The 22,698-nt window shown below is 47.9% G+C and overlaps 1 protein-coding gene across 1 annotated transcript in view; it reads left to right on the forward strand.

The window, feature by feature from the left end:
• mas (trypsin-like serine protease domain-containing protein masquerade) overlaps positions 1-22,698 on the forward strand; it is a 44,004-nt gene that overhangs the window by 15,237 nt on the left and 6,069 nt on the right. Inside the window, exons 6-7 of the mRNA XM_050179727.3 lie at positions 702-979; positions 1,517-1,671. Coding sequence (XP_050035684.2) covers positions 702-979; positions 1,517-1,671 — 433 coding nt within the window. The remainder of the gene's footprint in view (positions 1-701; positions 980-1,516; positions 1,672-22,698) is intronic.

A 22,698-nucleotide genomic window follows, 5' to 3' on the forward strand; every position in this document is an offset into this window, starting at 1 on the left:
CTGTACTTCCGATGCTATGGCCCATTGCCTATTTTCACAACCTCCGCAAGAGGCCTGCGTGTTTAATGAAATGTCGTGAAAGATTTATTTAATGCTGCAAATGCCACATCTAGAACCCATAAGCTTGTGACAACTACGCTCGCATCGAAGGACCTTTAATCTGATATATTTACTGTTTGCTTTCGGCGTCTCAAACGCTCGCCGATCGCCAACAGCACACGCCCTTTGCATCGGCCCCTTTGTATCGGCGGTGACAGCCCAATCACCGACCAAGAAAACGGGCGAAAAGAAATACGTTCGCTGTAAAATGGGATTTGATTTATCCGCTAGAAATATTTTCCCTTACTCGTCCATAAGCATTATAAGGTATCACATCGTACTTCAATCACCGAAACACCGTCAAAGTCTTGAGCATTCCATCTTCATAATCTTGCTGGTACGTCTGATGTACTGCACAGATAATTCAGCGAATTCAGACAGCTATTCACTTACTTCAATAGTCAGCTTGCGCATAATTTATTCCTTTTGAATTTTCTTCCTTTACACCCGCACCTCGGATACCAAGAAAATATAACAGTGTAGGCCAAGTAAAACATTTAAACGTTTTGGTGAACGCTGTCCTTGGTTCCAGCAGTTCCTGGCCGCCATTCGATACAGTCTGACGTCGCGTCTAACAAACTTTCTGCCCCGCGCTCTCGCAGCCTGGTGCGCAACGGTGAACCGGTGTTCGTGCGCGTCGGCGACCACGACCTGGGCAGCGAGCGGGCGCACCCGGGCGCACAGACGCGCCGCGTGGCCACCACCTACATCCACCACAACCACAACGGCCAGACGCTGGACAACGACATTGCGCTGCTGAAGCTCCAGGGCGGTGTCGAGCTCAACCCGCGCGTCTGCCTCGTCTGCCTGCCCGCTCGCGGAGCGGCGCCGACGGCTGGAGACCGGTGCACCGTCACCGGATACGGGTACCTGGGAGAAGGTATATGCGCGCTGGCCTGCACGTTCTTCTTGTCCATGAACTCGCGCGTTTTCTACGTAAGGGAACGCGCATTTTTGCGAGTGGATTGGAGGCAGGAAAAGTGTGAGTGCGAAGAAAATTAAGATAATGTACTAACCGGCGCAAGAGTTCCCAGGCCAAATCGGCCGCGCCTGAACATTCCATTTCTGTAGACAACAAGCGCTTGCAGTGCGCGCGTTTAGCAAATTCTTTGATGGCCATTGAAGGTAAGAAGGTCGGGCCACCCCTGCGCAGCAGAACCGGACACACATCATATGACTAATACTCGTTCTCACTCCTATGTGCCCACGATAAGGCGGCGAATGAGAGGAGAAGGGGAAGCAAGAGGTGAAGGGCAGAGAGGTTAACCAGATGAAGTGTCCGGTTGGCTACTCTGCAGAGGGGGATGGGACATCTTTTCTTTTCTGCGAACGAGAGCTTCTCATGTACTGAGACGAGCGTGAGTGCGCCGATAGGTCACGCCGGCCACATTCACACGCTAGCCGCTTCTCGCCGCAGGCGGTCCCATAGCGCTGCGGGTTCGTGAAGCGGTGCTGCCCATCGTCGAGGACCGCGACTGCACGGCCAAGATCAACGCGGTGACCGAGAAGCAGTTCCTGATGCCGGCCAGCTCGTACTGCGCCGGAGGGGAGAAGGGCGACGACGCCTGCCAGGTGAGGGCGCGCGTGCATAAGGCGCCACTCTTTGCCGACGATGCGCATAGGGAATGAATTTGCTCTTTTGAAATCGCTAAAGTGGTCGCGCTAATTTTTTTTTTTATGCGCACGGTTGCGCCGAGCTGGCGCAACGATGGAACGCTAAACGTCTGTGTACGGCTGTTTCGGTTTGTCAAAACAGGCTTTCAGCATGGCATGCGGCTGTGTGAACATGCCTTCGCGGGTTGTGGTACAGAGTTCTTTAGTCCGTCTCACGACCTACTTATACAGTAGGTCGTGGTCCGTCTCACCTCCAACCACTCGAACGCGATCAGTTCCGACGCTGCCGTGGATGCGCAGTCCCAAAGCCTCGCGTTAAGTTGGTCGTATTTCTAAGATCATGATGAATGTGATGATGATGGCTGCAGGTACTGGCATCTCCTTCTAGTCTAGGTGGAGATCTGAGATGATGATGATAATCATTATGGCGAATGGCATGATGATGATGATTTAATATCATCTCCTTTGAGACGGGATGTTGAAAAATAGTCACCTATCCTCCTTGAGTTACTCACGTATGCTATACATGATATTCATTCTAGCATTTTTGTATACATCCCTTTAATCTTTTTTTATCTTCCTCAAAGCTTTTCTATCTACCCTGTACCGCTATCTACGCCTGTAGCGGATCCGGGATGGATGGGTGGATGGATGTTATGAGCGTCCTCTTTGGAACGGGGCGATGGGTTGCGCCACCAAGCTCTTGCTGTTATACTGCCTAATGTCCTACCTATAGGTTAAAAAAAGACGCTATGAACTCCCACAACCAAATTTTCTGACCCCCTATTGCGAACTTTGCTTTTGTACGTCTCCGTTTTTTTGTCGTTTCCCTGCTTTTCTTCCAGCAATATTCCAATCGCCTCTTATTAATTTCTATTGCGGGCATGTTTACTTTTCCCCTGCTCTCGCTGAACGCAAGCCATTCAAAGAGGCCAGTGGTGCCTAAATCGACCGCTGGGCCTTCACATTCTCAATGGACATGTTGGTGCACTACGCACCAAATGGTTGGCGGTGGAACTAGCATGGCTGTATGCTCGAACGGCGGGAGAGCTGGCAGTTTTGATCGAGCGTTGCGGGGAAAAACCTCCCACCTCGCTTGCATGTAGACACCGCGAAGCCGTGTTTGCTGCCATTTTTATACGCTTATGTAACTACCGCTGCAAAACCTATTATTAAATTGCGGGTACCTTAGCAAGCGAGGAACCGAGCCTCCGAAACCAGTCTCCCAGGACATATGCTCTGACCATGAGACAATGTAGACTACGCTAGCAATCCAGCGCTGCCTTTCTCGGAGGCTATGGCATTGTAGATGCCAGATGCATGTGTTTACGTGATGCAATTGCGTAAACACAAGTAAACACAAATAAACACGGGTCTACAGCAGGAACTTTTTGTGTCAGAACCGAATGCGTGGTGAGAAGAGGCAGCGACTTCCGGCACTACACGACGAGCGAGTGCAACGTTTCCTCCAAGGTCGAAACTTGCCGAGCCGCCGTCAGAGACGCTGGCTGTAGTCGCGGACACTACGCCCGTTCGGCGTGACCGCAGGGAAACGCGGACGGCGTCGGGGGCGTTAGCTGTGTTTTGTCTTTCGGTGCGTTGCCTCGTTGATGCTGCTACAGTATCACCACGCTAGACCACACTGCTTGTTGTGTGATAATATGTGCAGACTAAAGATGGCTGGCACTGACATCACCGTGGCCGCCATCTTGGTCTTCTAGCACGTCGAGAAGCTGCGTAAAGAAGAAACGTAACAGAACGACAGCTTGACAGGTGCGTTTGAGCGAGAACTCGATAACAATGATAATCAGGGCGAGAGAGGGCACCATCAGAAAGAAAACTGACGGTATCGTGGCCGTCATGTTTGGATACTAGCACGATGTAAAGCTCTGTCCGCGACGACACGTAAAAACTATCAACGATTCAAGGAGTAGACCCGCCGTGGTGTCTTAGTGGTTATGGCACTGCGTCGCTAAGCACAAGTCCCGGCCGCGGCGGCCGCGTATCGATGGAGGCGAAATACATCATCACGTACGCGTGCTGGGCACGTTAAAGAACCCCTGGTGATCAAAATTAATCCGAAGTCACGCACTACGGCGTGCCTCATAATCAGATCGTGGTTCCGGCATGTAAAAGCCAAGAATTTAATTTTTGTGGAAGTATTTCACAAAGATCACGTAAATAAAAAACGTTAATGATGGGTTCCTCGTGCTGTCATGCATGATCTGAACGTCGTGTAGGGATGACTATAATGCCCGGATCAAATTGACCGTGCGAATGTGTTTCTAAAGAGAGGAAAATGCATAAAGAAACAGCAGCAGCAAATACCTTTACCTGAGCCTCCATGAACATTGAGAAAGAGGTCGACAGCTAAAAAAAAAAAAGAAAACAGCATAGTTTCTTATCGTTGTTGAACTGCGCAGTCCGCACGTGCGCGATAGTGAAGCTAGTGGGCGTGTGGGGTTGGGGGATTTACGTATTTTAGCATAAAGGTAGATGCTTAGTACTGATAAGGCTATATTCCTTGTCGTGCCTTGAAAAGAATCTCTCGGCGAGATGGCATCACGGATAGCCCGAGGGCGCTAACCAGAGAAAAACACGCGCTATGAACTGCCGCATAGAAGTGTGTAAAAGCCGCGGCATTGTTGCGAAACCGTCTCGAAATCGTTAAGCTTTGCCTGCAACTCCCCTTTTCGGCATACCTCGGTGTTTCCATCCTTTGTATTCTTTCATACTCTTTCTCACAATTGGCAAGTTTCCTTGCGTGATAACGCGGTCTGCGTTCACAGGAAATCAGTCTCGGAAACCGTCCCGCGGAAGTGCGCGGACGCTTTAATGACGATGACCTCAGAAGTTGACACACATAGGCAATGTGATGGATGGTTTGGCCTCAAGCCATTGACACGCGCCCACAATGGGGAATCGGTCAGAAAGCGGGCGTTGGTACGAGAGGGGGTGTAGAAAGCGGTAACGCAGCAGTGAAAATAATAAAACTAAAAGTACATAAAGAAGAAATCAAAAGATTGCGCGTGAGGTCTAAGGGCAGTACATGAATTTGCCTAAACTTCGTCTTTCTGGAATCAAACGGCTTTGTGAGTTTGCAAAAAAAAATTTCATCACACTATTGCGTTATCAGGGCAACTATTACCAATTATCACGCATATGCGCACAGACTATAGTTGCCTTGTGTTGTTTCGAAAACTATCAGTTCTTGGAAATTCGGTAAGTTGAAGCGTAATAATTGACGTCACATGAAGATTAGACACATCCATGTACTTAACTAACTTAACCATCATTCCCACGGTAGCCGAACGATCCCAGCGTCAAATATCCCTATAGATTTTTCTAGCAAACACTATGCCTATACTGCGACTGACGATGACACCGAGAACGCGACTGGGAGCTGTCTGCAGCGGTTATCGCTGCAGTAAAAGACGCCGAGCGGGGTTGCGCATGGCTGACCGAGCGTCGTGGGCGTTACACGGGCTGCAGCAGATCTGAGCGAGGCCATTTGCGAGGACGAAAAGGCGCGCGAAGCCGGATTCAAAGAGGCGTCTGCGTCGTACGGGGGTTTTGTAGAGCTCTTCTAATGGCAAACACGGAGTGCAAACTTACATCGGTTTGGACGGGCGGAGAATACTTTCGAACGGATTATTTCCGATTATTTGGTTCTGAGAAACAGAATTATTGGAGCGGAAAATGAAGGCCGAACTTCGTAGGACCAAAACTGTGTCACCGTTAATGTGAGGGCACGTACACTTCACTCCGCTTGCCTTTTCGTGCTTTTGGGGGAAGGTTCTCAATGGAATTGTTAGGCCAATTGTCGTTGCTTGTGTGTGAATATAGCGTAATACTTTGCTATGCATAATGAATTACGTAAAAGTACCTACAAGTCGTAAGCAAAATATCTGGCGTCACCGTAAATCATTAGGCGGAGGCATTGCTTTATTTTATTTTAATTTTAGAGAGACGTCATCGTATACGTGTGTGTGTGGGGTGGGGGGGGGAAGGGATGTGTGTAAATCTCTTCCTAAGTCACGTTTATTCGAACGCAAACCAAGCACTCTTGTTCTGAGAAGAGACTTGGCGAGTCAGAACAGACGCAAAAATGTAACACGGATTTTGACGCCTCCTAAATGTTCCAGCACCAGCTGCATGTGACGTCAGGAATTTTGAGATCTTCTACTCGTATCCAGTCTAGCGTCTACAAGCGTGTAAAATGTCAAGCGGTAAAAGTTAATCTGCTTAGAGTTAATGTGTGTAAAGGCCAACTGCAACGAATTTTGTTTTACTGCGTAAATAAGTGTAGTTTAAGATAGTGCACACGCAGAGGAGCCTCCGTGCAAACGTTTTAAATACCAGCGGTAGCGTCACGAAAAGCTGGAAAACATTGCCGTTCTAATACTAAAACTGAAAAAAGAAAAACGCCGCCATTACGGTCTGCCCGAAGTGGCGCATGACCTGGAACGCGCGGCTCCTAGATATGACCTCCCAGATAAGCCCAGAACACACGTATACGCTTGCGTTTGATAGCGCTTCTAAATGCGCCATCTGGTTTTGGCTACTGTCCGTCGGTGAAGCTGGTGCAGGACAACGTACCAAGTAGCACGGCCTGTCTGAAGCGCACGAGCGCGTACTCCAGTAGTTGCACGTAGCTGCGTCTTCTGCGTAACGTAGATACCGCAGGCGCCGCGAGGTGCCGCGACGAGCTAGCCCGCTATAAGGTCCCTCTATAATTTCCAAGGTAGCGCCATCTGCCGCGCGCGCCACCTAGGAAGTTCCTGTATCAGACGGCGCCCACGCTAAACCGCGGCTCCGCGGCATTCGTGAGGTGAAAAAATATCTGCATACGCGCGGAAATAAAACCTTCTGGTGCCTGACTGTGGCGAAAAACGAAAGAAGGACCCGAACTGCTAAATTTAGTCCTTTAATTTCAAATAAGTGCTCCAAGAAAATAGCTCAAGAGAGCGTAATGAGGGCTTGATCGCCTCGATTCCGCGTGTTTACATTTCGTTCGTTTGCGCTCAATCGCCACGCGAGCCTTGGTGATTGCTTACGCTTAATCCCGTATGCTCTGTGAAATATTTTGCATGTAAGTGTGCTGCGTACACATAGCGCTTGCATTGAACGAAGAAGTCGTGTAAAAATGAAGGCTGACAGTCGCTTGGACCGGAAAACTTTCGACATAACGTCGCTCAAACGTGCGATTCTCAAAGCGCGCGACCCTCACGGCAACTAAACAACATCCTGTGTGTTTGTGGAAACGAGTGCGCCAACAGTCTTCTTGTCGCTGAGTGTGTCTGTCGTGTAGCGATTACACGACGACTGCTGTGTCTTGTGGTTCAATGCTACGAGCCAGTGCAACTGTCGTGACATGATGAAGAGGTGGTATGGATCGTGTTAGCGTGTCTCCTCGATCGTGTTCGGGCTGCCAGCGCGATCTGATCTCGCGGCACACCAACATCGAGCGTAGTGTGTGCGCGTGTGTGAATGTGGTTGACTGTTCTCGTGAACCGTGCGACGTCGCCGCGTAAACTCGAATCATGACGCGCATTGTTGTGTTTATCCCTTTTCGCCTCCGTGCACCGCTAAATCCACGTAAGAATTAGAGGGCCCTTATACGAAACGCACGCGGATTGACCCAGCTATTACTGCACTGTGTTTTGCTGGCAATCCGCGCATCGCTTGTGGAGTTTTTCTTATGTTCATTTGCAGTTGTGTGTTTTTCATCAGTAAAATGGCATTGCCGATTACTGAAACATCTTCGAGTGTAAGGGAAACTTGGAAGGAACGAGCTCGCAGCTGTATGTAATGTACTTTGATATACTGTATTACGCTTTATTATTTGAAGGCCAGTAGCTGTGGCTATGCAGTATTCGTTCTTAAAAACAGAGTAATGCAGGCACTTAGCAATATATTTATTCACATATGCAATGCACAAAATACGATTAGGATATTGGAAATTACATTGTGGACATGTTGTAAAGCGCAGTTAACAACGCGCGCAAAAACACAGGAAAGTGTAAAAGTAGAATTCGCTGCTGAATTTTATTTTTTATCGCACGTAACGCAATGCGGATATTTGTCAGCGAGTTAATGCGTTTCTGCCCCACTATTTACTTGCATGCTAGGTCATACTGCACTTGCTAAGTCAACGGGCTCGTAATGCACTAAAATCAGTAATCTCCACAAACTTCGGCCGTCAACATTCATGCGCGCGAATGAAATAATACTGCAGCTCTGCACACACAGGTGTATACTTTCTCTCGCACCTTCGTATCGCTCTACGTTACTTTCCTCGCATAGTCGTGCAGTTACCGACGGTTCAGTCGTTCCGTCCATTTCTATGCAACCAGAATTACCTTCTGGTTAGGTTTTGTTTGCTGCGCGGGATGCAAAATAACTTCTTGTCGTCCTCCGTCTGATCTCGGCACCCATCCGCACAGCAACAAGGCATTTCGGTCCTTCGCATCCTAGGTCATGCCGATCTATTCAGCGGGCTCACCGCGAACTAAAATAAATAATCTCCACAAACTTCGGCCCTCAACATTCATGCACGCGAGTGAAATACTATCACCGATCGACACACGCACGTGTATACTTTCTATGGCACCTTTGTATCGTTGTATGTTACTTGCCTCGCATAGTCGTGCTGTTACCGACGGTTCAAAGTCCGTCCGTGCAATTCTGTGTAACCATACTTTTCGTCTGGTTAGGTTCTGGTTGCCGCGCGCGATGCAAAATAACTTCTTGCCATCCTTCGTCCGGTTTCGGCACCCAACCGCACAGCAACAAGGCATTTGCGACCTCCCGGAACGAAATTATCGCAGCGATGTGCAAAACGCAACAGGCGAAACGCGCGCTCTTCGCCCGGCGCGCAGGAACTTTCATGGCGGCAAAGGGGCGGAGCAAGGTCACATGTCACCGATCAGCCTATCGCAGGCGTTGTCGGCTGGATCAAAGCCTGGCGGTACTTTTAAATGATTGAGGGATTTTACGCATAGCCACCCCGGACGCTGCAGGCACACGCGGCGCGCTGAAAAATCTCGAACAGGGCGTGCTGGGACGTAAGTCAAACCGGCACCACCAAATAGATGCACGGATAGGCTGCTTCGGTGCTGTTTAAAGGCTGCTAACAAGAAAACTACGCATTTTCCAGCCCTGAGGCGTTGCCGAGATTTGTTCAGTGGTACATACTACTTATTTATAACAAATTTAGCAAAAGCGAAATTTACGTTGCAGTCGGCGTTGAAGGTGTTTAAGGTTTTTCTTTTTTTTATGTAGTGTTTATAAATAAAGAGCTACGTATTGCATTGTGAAGGAATGGAAGTTTAATGTTTGGAAAACCATTCCTGGAACATACTCCGAAATCCGTGACGTCACGCTGGCATACCGGCATTGAGGTTTCCCTGGTAAACTAAAGAGGAAGTTCTGCCTTCGTTTGCGGCAGTAAATATGGTCAGCATTTCTCCGACAGATGGAGGAAGATAGGGTTTTGAAAGAGTACTTTATCGGTCTAAACTGATTCACCCTTGTTCTTTGGTGTCCAATTGACTTTGCCGCCGTATACAGTAATGCTTAATGTATACAGTAAGCGCCCGTGGTGTCGTCGTCTTTCTTGTGTGTGTTGTTTTTGGCGCAAAATCTTTTAGTATGCAAGATCACCAACTAGCCCAGCAGTTAACTCTTCTAAAGTAATGCTTTCCTTCCCGTAGAACAAATGCTATTCTTGTCTGATGTCAGTACGACAAAGGCTAGCATGTTATCAGCACGGCTGATATGGCAGGGCTAAGATTGTAATAATCTCCAAACCAACCGAACCAGCCAATCAAGTGCGCTCTCCAGCCGCGAATAGCCTTATATTCTCAGAAGAAACAATTATCTGATTCCGCCGATGGGCCTGTCGTCCCTCGATAGCAATTCGTCATTTACTGAAACTTTAATCGGACGCCTGTTATCGTTTTCTTAAGCATTACACTTCCTGTTCTTTAATTTCCTCTGGAATAGTTGTTTATTTCCCGGTTAAGGCTGGCTTCCTCTCATTTCTTTTTTTCTTTTCTTAGTCTCTTACTATTTCAGGCATGCATTCATGGACACGTGTATGAATCTACGTCGGCAGGTGTTAAAGCACGGAGAAATGAAACACGCCAACAAATGATGTTCCTCCCCCCCCCCCCCCCCCCAAGACACACACACACTCAAACTTTGTTCTTTTTGGTTGGCTATATGCCGGGACAGACATCATCATTTCATGGCGGGTTGGGAAAGTGCATTGCTTTCTTCGCCGAAGCTCGATTTGCGACTATTGAACCCGGTGTTGACCCGTTGCAAAACCAACTGCCGACTCGCAGAGCGTCGTAGGGCAACCCTGCACCCTCACAGACGTGAACACTCTTGCCCCGCCAGCCTACGCTCCTCTTCTTTCTCGCCATTGCAGTCGTCATCGCTTTCAGTGCGCACACAGACAATACACCTTTATGGAAACCACGCTCGCTCTCCGTAGGGGTGCCTCGGCGCGAAGCGCGCGTTCCCGAGATAGCCGAGGCAAGAACGACGTCGGCGAGGACGCCAATAAGAAGCGGCGAAGGAGATGCGGAGCATCTCTGCATGCGCTGCCGCCGCATCCGTACCGCGTGGCTTCGAAGGTGGCCTTGTAAACTGCACGTGCCGCGCGTGGGTTCCAAGGCCACCGACGGGCGCAGTTCGGCTGGTTCGGCCAGTCTTGTTTCTCTCTCCGGGACACGCTGCGACGGAGCTTGCGCGTCACAACCGTTGCCGTGGCAACGCCGCGCCGGCCGATCGGGGACGCCGACGCATTGCTTTGTTGCACCGTCCCGACGCACGTGCCGACACGAACCCTTCACCCTCTCCCAAACGCGCTCTTCCTTTCTCTCACCGCAACGCCCCGCTTCAGCTCTAACGTCCCGTACCCTCCTGCCAAGTCAAACTGCTTTCTTTTTTGAGGGACACCCGTTAATGACGCGTAATCTGCTTGCGTCTGATCCTGCTGCTCGCGTATGTGTGCTTACAAGAGTGCCGGGTGGCCGCCTTTTCTTCGCCCTCGCACACTACTTATTATATACACGGCTCCCGACAGTTCTCTCCGTTTGCTGGCACAGACCATGCTTAAATGCACCTGAAGTGGTGTGGTTGTGGTCGTTGTCGACGTCTGTCTTGCGAAATAACGGGGAAAAGGAGACGCCGACGACGCATTTCGCCAGGCCCATCCGCTAAAGCCGACCTGTATTACGCGACGCGTGACCTCACCTGGAGGCTCGACCCTTGACTGTCATGCCGCTGGCGCGTGACGTCCTTTCACTTGCTTTGCGCAGCAAGAGAGATCGCTTGATGAATCTGTGCTCCCCCGTAGGGAATTGCGGAGGTTCTGGCACGTGCAGAAAAAGAAATACCGCTGAGGTTTACAGCTGGTCGAGGAAGGCAGCCACAAGAAACGTATTTTTTACCTATCTTTGGCATGATGGTGACGCTTTCAATACTGCGCTGTGCATGGCCGTACTGTAATGCAGGTGGAAACGTGACCCACCGTTATTTTGCTAGGTAAAATCAATAACCAGAAGACCAGCGCTGTTGTCGTGCTGCTTGGAGTGGACGTCACAACGCTGTGTCGAAAGTACGCCGGAAATACGACCCATGTGGTTTAGCGAAGCAACCACCACATATGCGAAAAGACACGTGAGGATCGCTACAGGTGGGAGTACCGTGCTAGTTAATTTAATTTGGAGGCTTTATCTCGTCTGTTCGCAAACTGCGCAAAACTAATCAAACTGGCGAGCAGCAGCATCGCCAGTACTAGCGACGTGCTACCTGAGAGCCATGACCTCGGTTGCTGAAAGTGCACCTGTGCCGTATATACAACACAGCACAGAATAAAAAGAAAGAAGAGAGAGGGAGAGAAGACGGAAGAAGGAAAAGCTGGCATACAAATAAATATCGTTGCATTACATCAAGCTTTAACTGAACTAAATTGGCGGCAAGATAATGTGTTTGCCGATCCTGGTGCCTAAAGAAAACGAGTTTGATCATGTAAGCATTGACCCGGCGCTATTTGATAATAAATTCGGCGCCGAGATGAGTAAGGCAGCGTATTATTGTCTGTTGTCCCAGCTTTGCGTAAACTACAAGCTTCCTGGACAACCGCGGTAATAGTCACAGACTCTCTATCGCTGTGCATCTCACTTACTGCTTCCGGCGAGTCGCATATATTAAAGACTTTGTACTCACTGGCTCCAAGTCATTTGCGGAGTTTACGATTAATATGGGTACCTGGGCACAAAGGCATATTTATGAATGAAGCAGCAGACAGTTTGGCCAAGGCTTCTATCAGTGGCCCTGTGCTTACCCTTCTTCCAACGACGGGTTTTATCAAGTCTGTCAGGTTTAGAAGATACATCCCTTTGAAATCAAAACCAAATCAAGCAAGTCACGTAAAACCCCATATTTAATTTTTTTCGCGGGCTTCTTTCACGCTCGGAAAAACACTTTTATGTCGCACCTATCGAGCAACAGAAAGCTGCATCGAGAGTTTTTCATGTTGCTCTACAATTTTCTCATTGACACTTTTCATCTAATTACAATATCTGAGAAGCTGATTAATTAATTAAGGCTAGTTATCTAACTAGGTGGAATGAAAAAGATAACTTGAGTATTTCCAAGTAATGGCAAACAACATTACCTTGGTTCTGTCCAACTACGTGGCGTTTGCATATTTTTAATGTTTGGCGCAAATTACGTGGGGCACCCCGAATATCCAGATAAAGGAACCACCGCGATGGCATCACGACCGCGAGCACAAACCTAGTGGCCCAAGCTAGTAAACAACTCGGGTCACTAGATCGGCGTAAGAGGCTAGATGCTCAAAGTGGCTAGAGATGAGAAGCGACGGATACCCAAAGCACCTTAAGTAGGCAAAGAATGCTTCGCATTAGAAGCTTATGAGACTTTTTTGTTCGGGTCGACCTCGGAGCGTTTTCGTCTGAGACAACTGCTAAACCTGTTTTGATGAAATAAGGTGCATCTAGGAGAAGAAAGAAAATTATATACGAGTGACTGATAAGTTCCAAACTTTATCCTTCTTACAAATAAAAAAAAATCGAGTAACGTAACTTAAGATATTCCGAAAATGATAACATAGCTTAGAACTTCCCCATGAAAGCATGGGTCGCGATATTGAGCAAGTCTGTAAAAAAGATCCAATCAGAGAGAACCCCACCGAGAAAAAAATATATAGATATCTCGCATTGGGAGGTAGTGGACGGTGGAGTCGGGTCGCCTTTTGTGTAACACCTTTCATAAAAGCAACACCAACGTCGTCTGCGATCTTTGGAGCGAAACATTATGGACACTTCTTTGTACATGGGGGTACTTATGTCTTCGTTAAGAAAATATTAATGTTGTCGTTGCGTTCCTGTGCGTTACCCCACATAAAGGCAGAAAAAGTGTAGCGGTAATATTGTTTTCCATTAATCGAGTGACTTCGACTGGCGGTTTAAAATCTTAAAGGCATGTTTTTCTTCTAGGCCGAAAGGGCCTATCGCGACATACAACACGCGGTGACGATTCCCAGGCCAACACCACAATTCATTTATTTATATGGTTTACTGCTATAATCTACTAGCAAACATTGAGGATATACGTAGGAACGTAAATAACGCAAGTAATCGCGAGACCGGCTGAAACCACGATATTTGCTAGCTGCAATTCTGAAACGTAATCTGAAGACCGGATGAAATCACGGTATCTGCTATAGTCCGCGGCGATTCAACATTGTCGTGCTGCTTAATTGTGGGTGGAAGTGGCATTTACGAGCTCTATCCTGTCATATGGGAATGGCCGATAACCCGACTTGCGGCTTCTGTAGGTGCGAGGAAACCATCGAGCCCTTGTGTATCTGTCCTCGCTACCACATTCAACACCTCCCTCCCAGGACAATCTTAAGCCGACTAGACTCGATAACGGTGTTTGAGTCACTGAGTCAAAAATACTCGCACCGTGGCCACGTCCATCACCTACACAAAGAGAATCGTGCACTAGTGCAGTACTTGCGGTGCACCGACCTGAGAGACCGCCTGTGGTGTTCATGTACATGTTCCCACGTGCACTCAAAGCTCAAACCTTCCTCTGTTGCTCTTTATGTTTCCCCCTTTGCCTTACCGCCAGTGTAGAGTAGCAAACCGAACGCTCGTATGATTGACCTCCTGCCTTTCCTCTCCTAGCTTACTCTCTCTCTCTCTCTAAACATTTATTTGCTGTCGCTATAGTGGGGGTCGTAGCTACGGGTGGGTTTTCTTTAGTACATAACTTTGTAGAAGGAAAGCCGTCAGAGCGTTCGACATTGCCACGTTGCCGTCTGCATTCATTATCAACCCTCTTATCTTATCGAACCGAGAACGAGAGCCCTGTGGTCGGAGCTCTTCTGTCCCAACTGCTCTGGCCACAGTTTTTGGCTCCCTAAAGCCAGCCGAGACGTGCGATATGGCAAGAAAGCCCTGTAACCTTGAGTTGGCACTGGCGCAGCCGTATCCACGCGTGAGTATGATGCGCGACTGAGATTGACAGCAGCGTGAAAGAGATAACTTTGACCTCTCTAGTTGCCGACGATACGCGACGCCCCAAATATCTCCGCTCATCTTAACCTCTTCTACTGCAAACTCCAGACCTGACGAAACACATGGCGAGAAACGACAACACGAGAAGGAGGAGGTGCGGCTCGCAGCCCTGAATCTGCGATGGCACGATAATACATACCCGCGCGCACTCCCGCACACTGTCAACTACGCAGTAAAAAATGTTTACAATGTTAAAACTACATATTGTAGATCCTGTAGTGATAACATGTGCATAGTGTGAACTTTCCAACGTGATAAACTGCAGTAACAGTTACGTAATGAGTTGTGATAACACACACAGACGCACGGGCGCACGCACGCACACATTTGGAAGTTTAGGCTTGTAATTCTCCACACACGCAACTCTTCTCATCTTGACCAATTTACCTGCTTCATTTGAAGGCTTCGCGTAATACGGAACCAAAGTAGTGATTAAATTAGTATTACCAAAGATTTTTTCCCCCTTTTTTACAGCTCTTCGCCATTTGCGATCTCGCCCAGTATTTTTCACAACAATAACAGGCAACGAACTGAACAGAAAACGAGATTTTGCATATAAATAAATAGGCGTCGCCCGGCTCTATGGCATGAAAAGAGGAGCTCACAGTGCCAGTTTCAATCGCTTTCAGTCAACCGTAAAAAGATGTTATCGCTCACTTGCCAGTTGACATCCGACACAGGACTCGCGACGAAGAGTGGACAAAAGACATTGTAGGGCTGCCTTCGAATTGAAGATTATTACCCAACGATTAGTCGTTTGGTTCTTAATGTAATCAACGGCCCCTCGGTCGATGTTGTAATGTGAGAAATCTTGCATTTGATGCTTATTGATCGTGATGGTATAACCAGTGCACCGGTGTAGCAGGTCTCAGTGGAAGAGCCATCCGTGTATATATGTGGACACAGTCAAAGTAAAAAGTTTGCACAGAGTTGCTCGCTTCAAGGCCAAGGTAGGCAGATCAGTCTTCGTTCTTATTCATGGAACGGAAAGGGGCACTTGAGAGACAGAGAGAGGGAGAGAGAGAGATAAACGGGGTAGGAAAGGAGGGATGTTAACCGGATAATATTCTGGTTTGCTACACTGCAATGGGGGAAGGGGAAACGAAAGACGGAAGGAACAGCGGAGAGAAAAAGCCGACAAATGAAAAGAAAAAAGAGATAGGGAAGGTCGTGAACATTCATGAGAATTACGGTCACTCCAATAGGTTACTCGAACGTAAAACTTTCAAGAGCGCCTTGACTGTCTTGTGCTGTGACGACTGTATAGGTCGGTGCTCCAGGACTATCTGCTCCGGGAGTGGCCGATCGTCAAGACGCGCCGGCGCATCCGCGAGTGACTGCGCACTTGAGGCTGTTCTAAGCACCACAAAGCTGACGGTGAACGTGCCGAGGGTGCGAAGCCCGACGGTAGAGAGGCACGATGAGTGCTGACTACGTTGGAGAATGACCCCTGTGGTCGTCGTTCTGGCGAGCAAGCATGACAGCTTGACTGCATCCGCGAAATGGGGTGAATATGCGCTCTAAGCGTGTCGGTGGTAATGTAACTCGTGACCGCATGGTCTCGAGCCATTATGACTGTTCCCACTGTTGAGGCGCTCAGCGGGAGACCGAGGCAAATGCGTACTACCTGTGCTTGCATGCTCTTAAGTGCTCGAAGATTTGGCTTGCAAGTTTAAGAAAGCACGGGAGAGCTATACCATAGGAACCCGATCAAATGTGCCCGATACAACTGTAGCATGCAGCCCACTGATGACCCCCTTGTTTTGCCGGCGATGAACTTGAAAACGTGGACAGTAGATGTGAGCTGCGTGACGCTTGCGCTAGATAGGACGTTCTACATGCACAGCCATGGTTGTGAGTGGCAGCGCTGGCTAAAACTCCCATGGTTCATTCTTGTATACGCACATAAATACCTCCGGAAAGTGGACAGGAAAACGACGCAGCGGTAGCTCAAGTGGTAAGAGGATCGCACGCGTAATGCGAAGACGTGAGTTCGTATGCCACCTGCGACCAGGTGCTCTTTCATCTATACCTTCAGTTCCATTTATTTATCATTTCTTCACTTCAGTTTTAAAAAAATTACAAATAATTTATCTTGTGCATTCCTTGGTGTCACTATGTGTTGGCTTCTTATGATTGTGTCTAATAAATTTGGGCCCCTCTGTTTCCTTTCCTCTATTTCACTTTACTAAAGAAGGCGTTCACAAAACACATGTATAGTTATAGACATGCATATGGGCTCAGCCCACCTAAGTTTATCTGCCTTCAGTAAAACTTGCGAGCATGGTCGGTGTTATGATGGCTGTAGGAAACGGAAGACAATGAAATATGTTTAATCGAAGAAATTTAAATGGACATGTCGCACTCAGGTGCAGCGTGAAGCAGGATGGAAGGTCGCGATAATACAAATACCTACTCCCCATAAACGTCGTGCCCAATTATTGCATGTGATGATACGTACGATATGCACCTGTATATTCAGGGTGTCCCAACTATCATGCACCAAGATTTAAAGGTATGCAAATCCTACGTAGCTGGACAGCACGAAGGTAATGTTGCTTACCGTCGGTAAGAGATACTCAGATTATTTTTTGCATTCCACGTAATTACGTAATCACTCTTAATTAGTCAATTAATTTCTCAAATATTATAATTAGATGAAAAGTGGGAACGAGGAAATTGTAGAGAAACATGAGAAACTGCCGATACATCTTTCTGTTGCTCAATACGTGCTACATAAAAGTTTTTCTTAGTGTGAAAAGAGCCCGCGAATACGCGCAAAACTGCCGCGCGACTGACCGCTCGAGGCCCTTTGCGTGTATTCGCGGGCTTCTTTCACGCTCGGAAAAACTGTTATGCAGTACGTATTGAGTAACGGAAAGCTGTATCGGGAGTTTTTCCCGTTGCTCTACAATTTTCTCATTGACACTTCTCATCTAATTATAATATGTGAGAAGTCGATTAATTAATGAAGACTAATCACGTAATCAGACGGTAAGCAAAATATAATCGGACTATCTCCAAACAACGGCAAACAACATTACTTATGTTCTGTCCGGCCCCCTGTCATTTGCATACTTTAAAATCTTGGTGCATGATAGTTGGGACACCCTGTGCGTCGTATCATCATGTGACCTGGGGGTTACTCTCAGTGTGTGCGTGTGTGTTCACCTGAATCCTGGAGAAAAGAAACAGTTCATGATCATGAAGCTTTAATGGAAACACGTGGCTTTGTGGCTGCGCACCGCTCTTCGATGGCACCGCTATCGTTACGAGGCAGAGAGAGCAGCGGACGCGCGAGATAGTTGAGGCTTTTCACATCCATAAGCTTGCGCAGCGAATGCATAAGTCAGCACTCCATCATTCTAATACAGGATGAATTTAACTTTGCTTTTTTTTTTTAAATCAGGTTTAATCACACGTGATGTGAGTAGCGCTGTTGTACAAAGTGTTGGCTTTAGTTTTCGTTTTCTCCCTTTATTCAATCTAAGTTTATATATTGGCCACGTGTTGTACAAGGTGTTGGCTTTAGTTTTGGTTTTTCTGCTTTACTTCAATCTAAGTTTATATATTGGCCACAGGTTTGTATTATAGCTTCAGTGAACAGCGCCTGTGATCGTCTCTTCTTCTTCGTTTTTGTCTATTGCTGGGTTTACAGATCATTAACATATTCCAACTCGCCTTGTTCTCGTTACTTGAAGAGAAACAGTGTCCATGTGAAAGCAGGTTTGGTTAAACAAATGGGGAACCAATATACGCATCCAACGCTCACATTGGAATCCGCGTGAAGCGAAGCTTCAGTGATGAGTTGTGTAGTCAGCAGCCTAAATGCTTTGGTGCAAGGCACGACACCTTGCATTTCTACGTCGGCCCAGAAGCCGTATTTACGTATAGGAGCGGTACGTGAAACGCCTTTCTAATCGCGAACTCCCGCACATAAAAAAGAAAGCTACGATAGTCACGCACAAACCTAATCTGCGTTTTTTCTATATGTATATATATACGCGTTGCTTGAGCGCGAGAATCACTAGAGACACAACACGGTTCTCAGAATGCGCCTGTGCTTCGTCTCTCACTCCAGCTCGCCTGCTGTATACCCTTGTCACACGTGGCAGAAAACACGGATTAGTACGCTGCGCAGTTCGGTTTGTTGGCTCGCGCGTCAACTCCTGTGTATAACTAACCATGTGCGCGTGATTTTGGGAGGCCGTGAGCTAAACTGTGCGCCATGATGTCTCGGCGCGTGTCTCTTCGTCGCGATCTGGGTGGGCACGAGACACCGCTGTCTTGGAAGTTTCGGGGGTGACAGAAAAACTTTTGCCTCTCGTTTATCAACTGGCAATGACGAGAGGAAAGAAGACGACGCGTATTTTGTGGGCACGAGGGTTGTGCCCTCGGCGGTAACGCTAAGCGAAGCGTCCTGGCGACGTCTGGCCGACAGGCGCGACGTCGTGGCGGCATGACTGCAGGGCCGATCGCGCGCCCGGCGCTCGCGGTGCCCCCCCCGTCCGAGGTCGACGCCTCGACGGGCCGCAGGGGAGCCCCCGTATCTGGCGAGGAGCGACCCCGATCTTATCTTGACACGCCGGCCTGCTCTGACTCTCGACTGCCGCGGCAACGGCGCTGGTGAACCGGCGTGAGCAGTGTCCACGCATGATGTTCGTGTATCCGCGTTCGTGTGAGAACCAGGCCCGAAAGCTACTGTTACGGGCTCGAGCGTGGATCGACTGCGAGTAGCGGCGTAGTAAAGAGAAAGTAAATTTTTAATTCACCCGAAAGTAGCCACGAGGCGCCAAAGGAAACTCGTACGGGATTCTCGTAACGAAAGCTTCGCAGTCTGAGAAAAAAAATTTACCTTGGTTCGGAGATTGCACGCGGTACCAGCACCTTTCAGGAGTGCTTACTCGATATCCTGAGCTAACCAAAAAGACAAGCCAGACGGCAGCGGTGTGGATGAATTTTTTCTTCAATTGCAAAGCTTTCTTTCTTGATAAATATGTTTGTGTTATTTTATAGCTTCATTGCTACTCTGGGGTTGACGACATCTTATTTTTTTCCAATGATTATGATCAATAATGGCATCTCCTTTGAATCGGTTTAGCGACAAGTAGTCCACCCAGCCTGTCTGAGCTAATATGTTAGTATATTTATTGTAACGTAGCATTCTACCTACCTGCTTTGTACCAATACTTATGGTGTATGTATCCCTCTCCCATTCCTTCCCTGGTTTTGCTTTTTCTACCACTATTCCAATCGTCCCTTGCTAATCTCCACTTTTCGCCAAGTAACGCTCGCTTCAGCTTTGAATCTCTGTGATTCTAAATAGTGGACGTTCCGTCCAGTTTCTTGCTGGTTGAGTGTCTTCGCATTCGATTACAACGTGCTGAGTTCCACCTTTCGGATTTTCGCAGAATTGGTTTGCTGATTGTGAGCAGTGGTGTAATAAAAATATGGGAAAGCTAGCTCTTGCAAACAGCACGAACGGATGAGCATGATGCATGCAAGCAAACGATGCGCCGAGAATGAGTGCTTGCGAGCCTTGTTTTGCTTTTGTTGTTGTTTTTCTCGCCCTTGAAAGAGTGACCGTCTGACATTCGATGTCATATGCATACTGCGTAGAGTGCAAAGCTGGGAAAGTAATAGTTGTCCCAATGTGGAATTTCCACGTTACCGTGGAACCCATCAGGCGACGCTCCAGCAGTGGCGTCCACCGCAAACATGTTAGGCGCTTAAACTGAGTGAAGTGACTTCTTTTGTGGTAAACTGAATATCTCGCGGACGAGCGTTGGAAACGCGTGGTGAGTGAGTTAAAAACTATTTCTTTTCTCGAACTTGTTGGATCAGTTACGCCCACGAAGTTCGGCAAAAATAAAGCTTAAGCAGTGACTAGAGAGTGTCCGGTCTTTGTACGGTAACGCACTGAAACATGAGACGCTGTGTAGTCTTACAGGGCTTATACGGCCATCAGCATGACATGAGGAATATTGCCGCGATCTATCGTACGTTTTCTGTAAGAGGCAAGACCATCAATCAGACGCTTCAGACAATAAATGTTAGGGATGGGCTTATCGACGAAAGTCAAATGTCCTTCGTCGTAGATAAAAAAAAAAAAAAAACAGTGCGCAGCCTCAGATCACTGCAGCAACAAATTTTTGCTGACAAGTGCGCATAGTTTTTAAAGATTAGTGAACAAAACAGCTTGGTCGAACTACGGACAAGCGATAAATGTTTTGCATTTATCGCTTGTACGACGATGCCAGCTCAAAATGCAAAAAAGCAAGCATCGAAAAACGCGTACGAACTGGCTGGGATATAACTTCCACCGATAAGAGCCTGACGCATGCTTTTTGCAACAAAAATACAGGACGTCGAAAGAGGTTTTGAGAAGGAAATGGGAGGAAGAAGAAGAGGCAATTGGTGACTGTGCAGTGGTCACTGTGCTTCAGACACTGAACCATTTGACGAATGCACTGAAAACAGCAATGCAGCAGGCGATGTAAAGTCGGCAGTCGAGCTGCGGCACCTGCTACATTTAAAAAAAAATCAAACATGGAAAAGACGGGTACGTGTGCTACCTCTATCGTGTGTGTGTGTGTGGGGGGGGGGGGCGCGGTGGGAGGGAGGGTGTTGGAGGAGTCATTTACTTTGTAGCTAATATATCAGCGGTTATCCGTCTCTCGCGTTACATGACCTGCGCAATTCCATTTCTTCCTCCTAATCTTAACTAGAATATCGGCTACCCCCGCTTGCTTTATAGTCCGTACCGCTGTCTTCCTGCCTCCTAACGTGTAGGCGCAGTCATAAACGAGCATTCCAGAAGGCTGTAATGACGTAGAAGGTTGACTTGTGAGCTGCACAGGTGCCCGTGTACTGCGGCATCCAGCGATGCAACAAATCAAGGGTGCGTATGCGAGTAAATTTGGGCCTGAATCACCGTGGCCTGACTGGTCCCCATAATGGTCCATACACGGCTTACGTCGAAATTCCTTTAGCATTCAGGCTGCTTAAAGGGACGTGCATGCATGGATGCAATCTACAGAGTGAGTTGTGCATAATATAAAGTGCCTCGCTCCGTCATGGCGCTCGCGTGGCATATATTGCCACTGGACGCCTGGGTAAGGCACCAGCCTATCTCCGGTGGCGGAACAGACCCCCGCTCAAGGTCCACTGATAGAGCAGACAGAACGGGGCGATAAGAAGTTGAAAGCTTTGTTTGGCGCTACGCCCTCGCAGTCTCGCCGTCGTAAAAATGCGTGACGCCGCACTACCGGAACTTGCTGAGCGCATTGGGATGCGAAAATATGCGCGCGGCTGCTGTAGTGTATCTACTGTACAAGCGGCGTCGCTCAACTGTGACGGCCGGGTCGCCTTTCGGTAACGGTGTGCGAACATTCGATATATTTTTTTTTAATACGAATCGAACATTATTTGCTATTTGATTCGATTCGAGAATTCACTATTCGAAATTGTCGAATATTTGTTACTGTTCAAACGAAAGGAATAACAGCACTCATTCGAGTCTCCAAGGAGAAAACTTAAGTTGATTCAGCTCCAGTTGGCATCTACATAAGGCGAAGAAGGCTCGGTTTGGTAGAGAATGCTTGTTGTGAATCATTTAAGTGTTCGTCAGCAAACGATTAATCCTTTTGCGACGTGTGTGTCCTATAGGTCTGTCTGCCTGTGTATGTATGCCTGTGTATGTGCGTGTGTGTACATGCATGAACTCATAATACCCAGTGGAATGTGTATATACATAAACACTGTGGCCCCTGAGGCACATACCGAAGTACGTACACATCGACGCACACAGTGAATTCGCATTTGGGTTTCGGACACTAGTACGGCAAATAGACTTGTTTCCATTCTACCTTTTTTTTTTTCTTTTGGGTACAAAAGAGGAATCGTACAAACTGGACCTTTTCACAGAACCGCTCAATATATAGGTGGGCCTTTGTACGTGGTTCCGCACCCGACACCTATTTGTATATCCAGCCCACTGATAATAATCGTTTAGTGTGGTGTCTTATCTATTGGTCTATATATAGTTCATGTCCGCACTAGCGGCAGTGGGAAGGCTAAGGCAAAGTAGTTGCCTTGCAGTGTCGAGCTTGAGCCTCTGAGATGTGTCGCGGGGCGAACAAATGAAAATTTTCAGCAACGGTGCGTTAAGGTGCGCATAATTTTGTCTCGGTCCTAACGAGCTAATATATGGAATAAATGCGCTACTTTCTCGATGAATTTGTTCCTTCTATCTTTCAATAACCCTTGTTTTCTTTTGCCGCTTGTGTACACAAAGACACCCAAGTTTTGTAGACTTCAAAACTTCTTTTAAGGCTGATTCGCCGGGGTGGATCCGTGG

This window comes from Dermacentor andersoni, chromosome 5 (genome assembly GCF_023375885.2).
Source record: "Dermacentor andersoni chromosome 5, qqDerAnde1_hic_scaffold, whole genome shotgun sequence".
NCBI lineage: Eukaryota > Metazoa > Arthropoda > Arachnida > Ixodida > Ixodidae > Dermacentor > Dermacentor andersoni.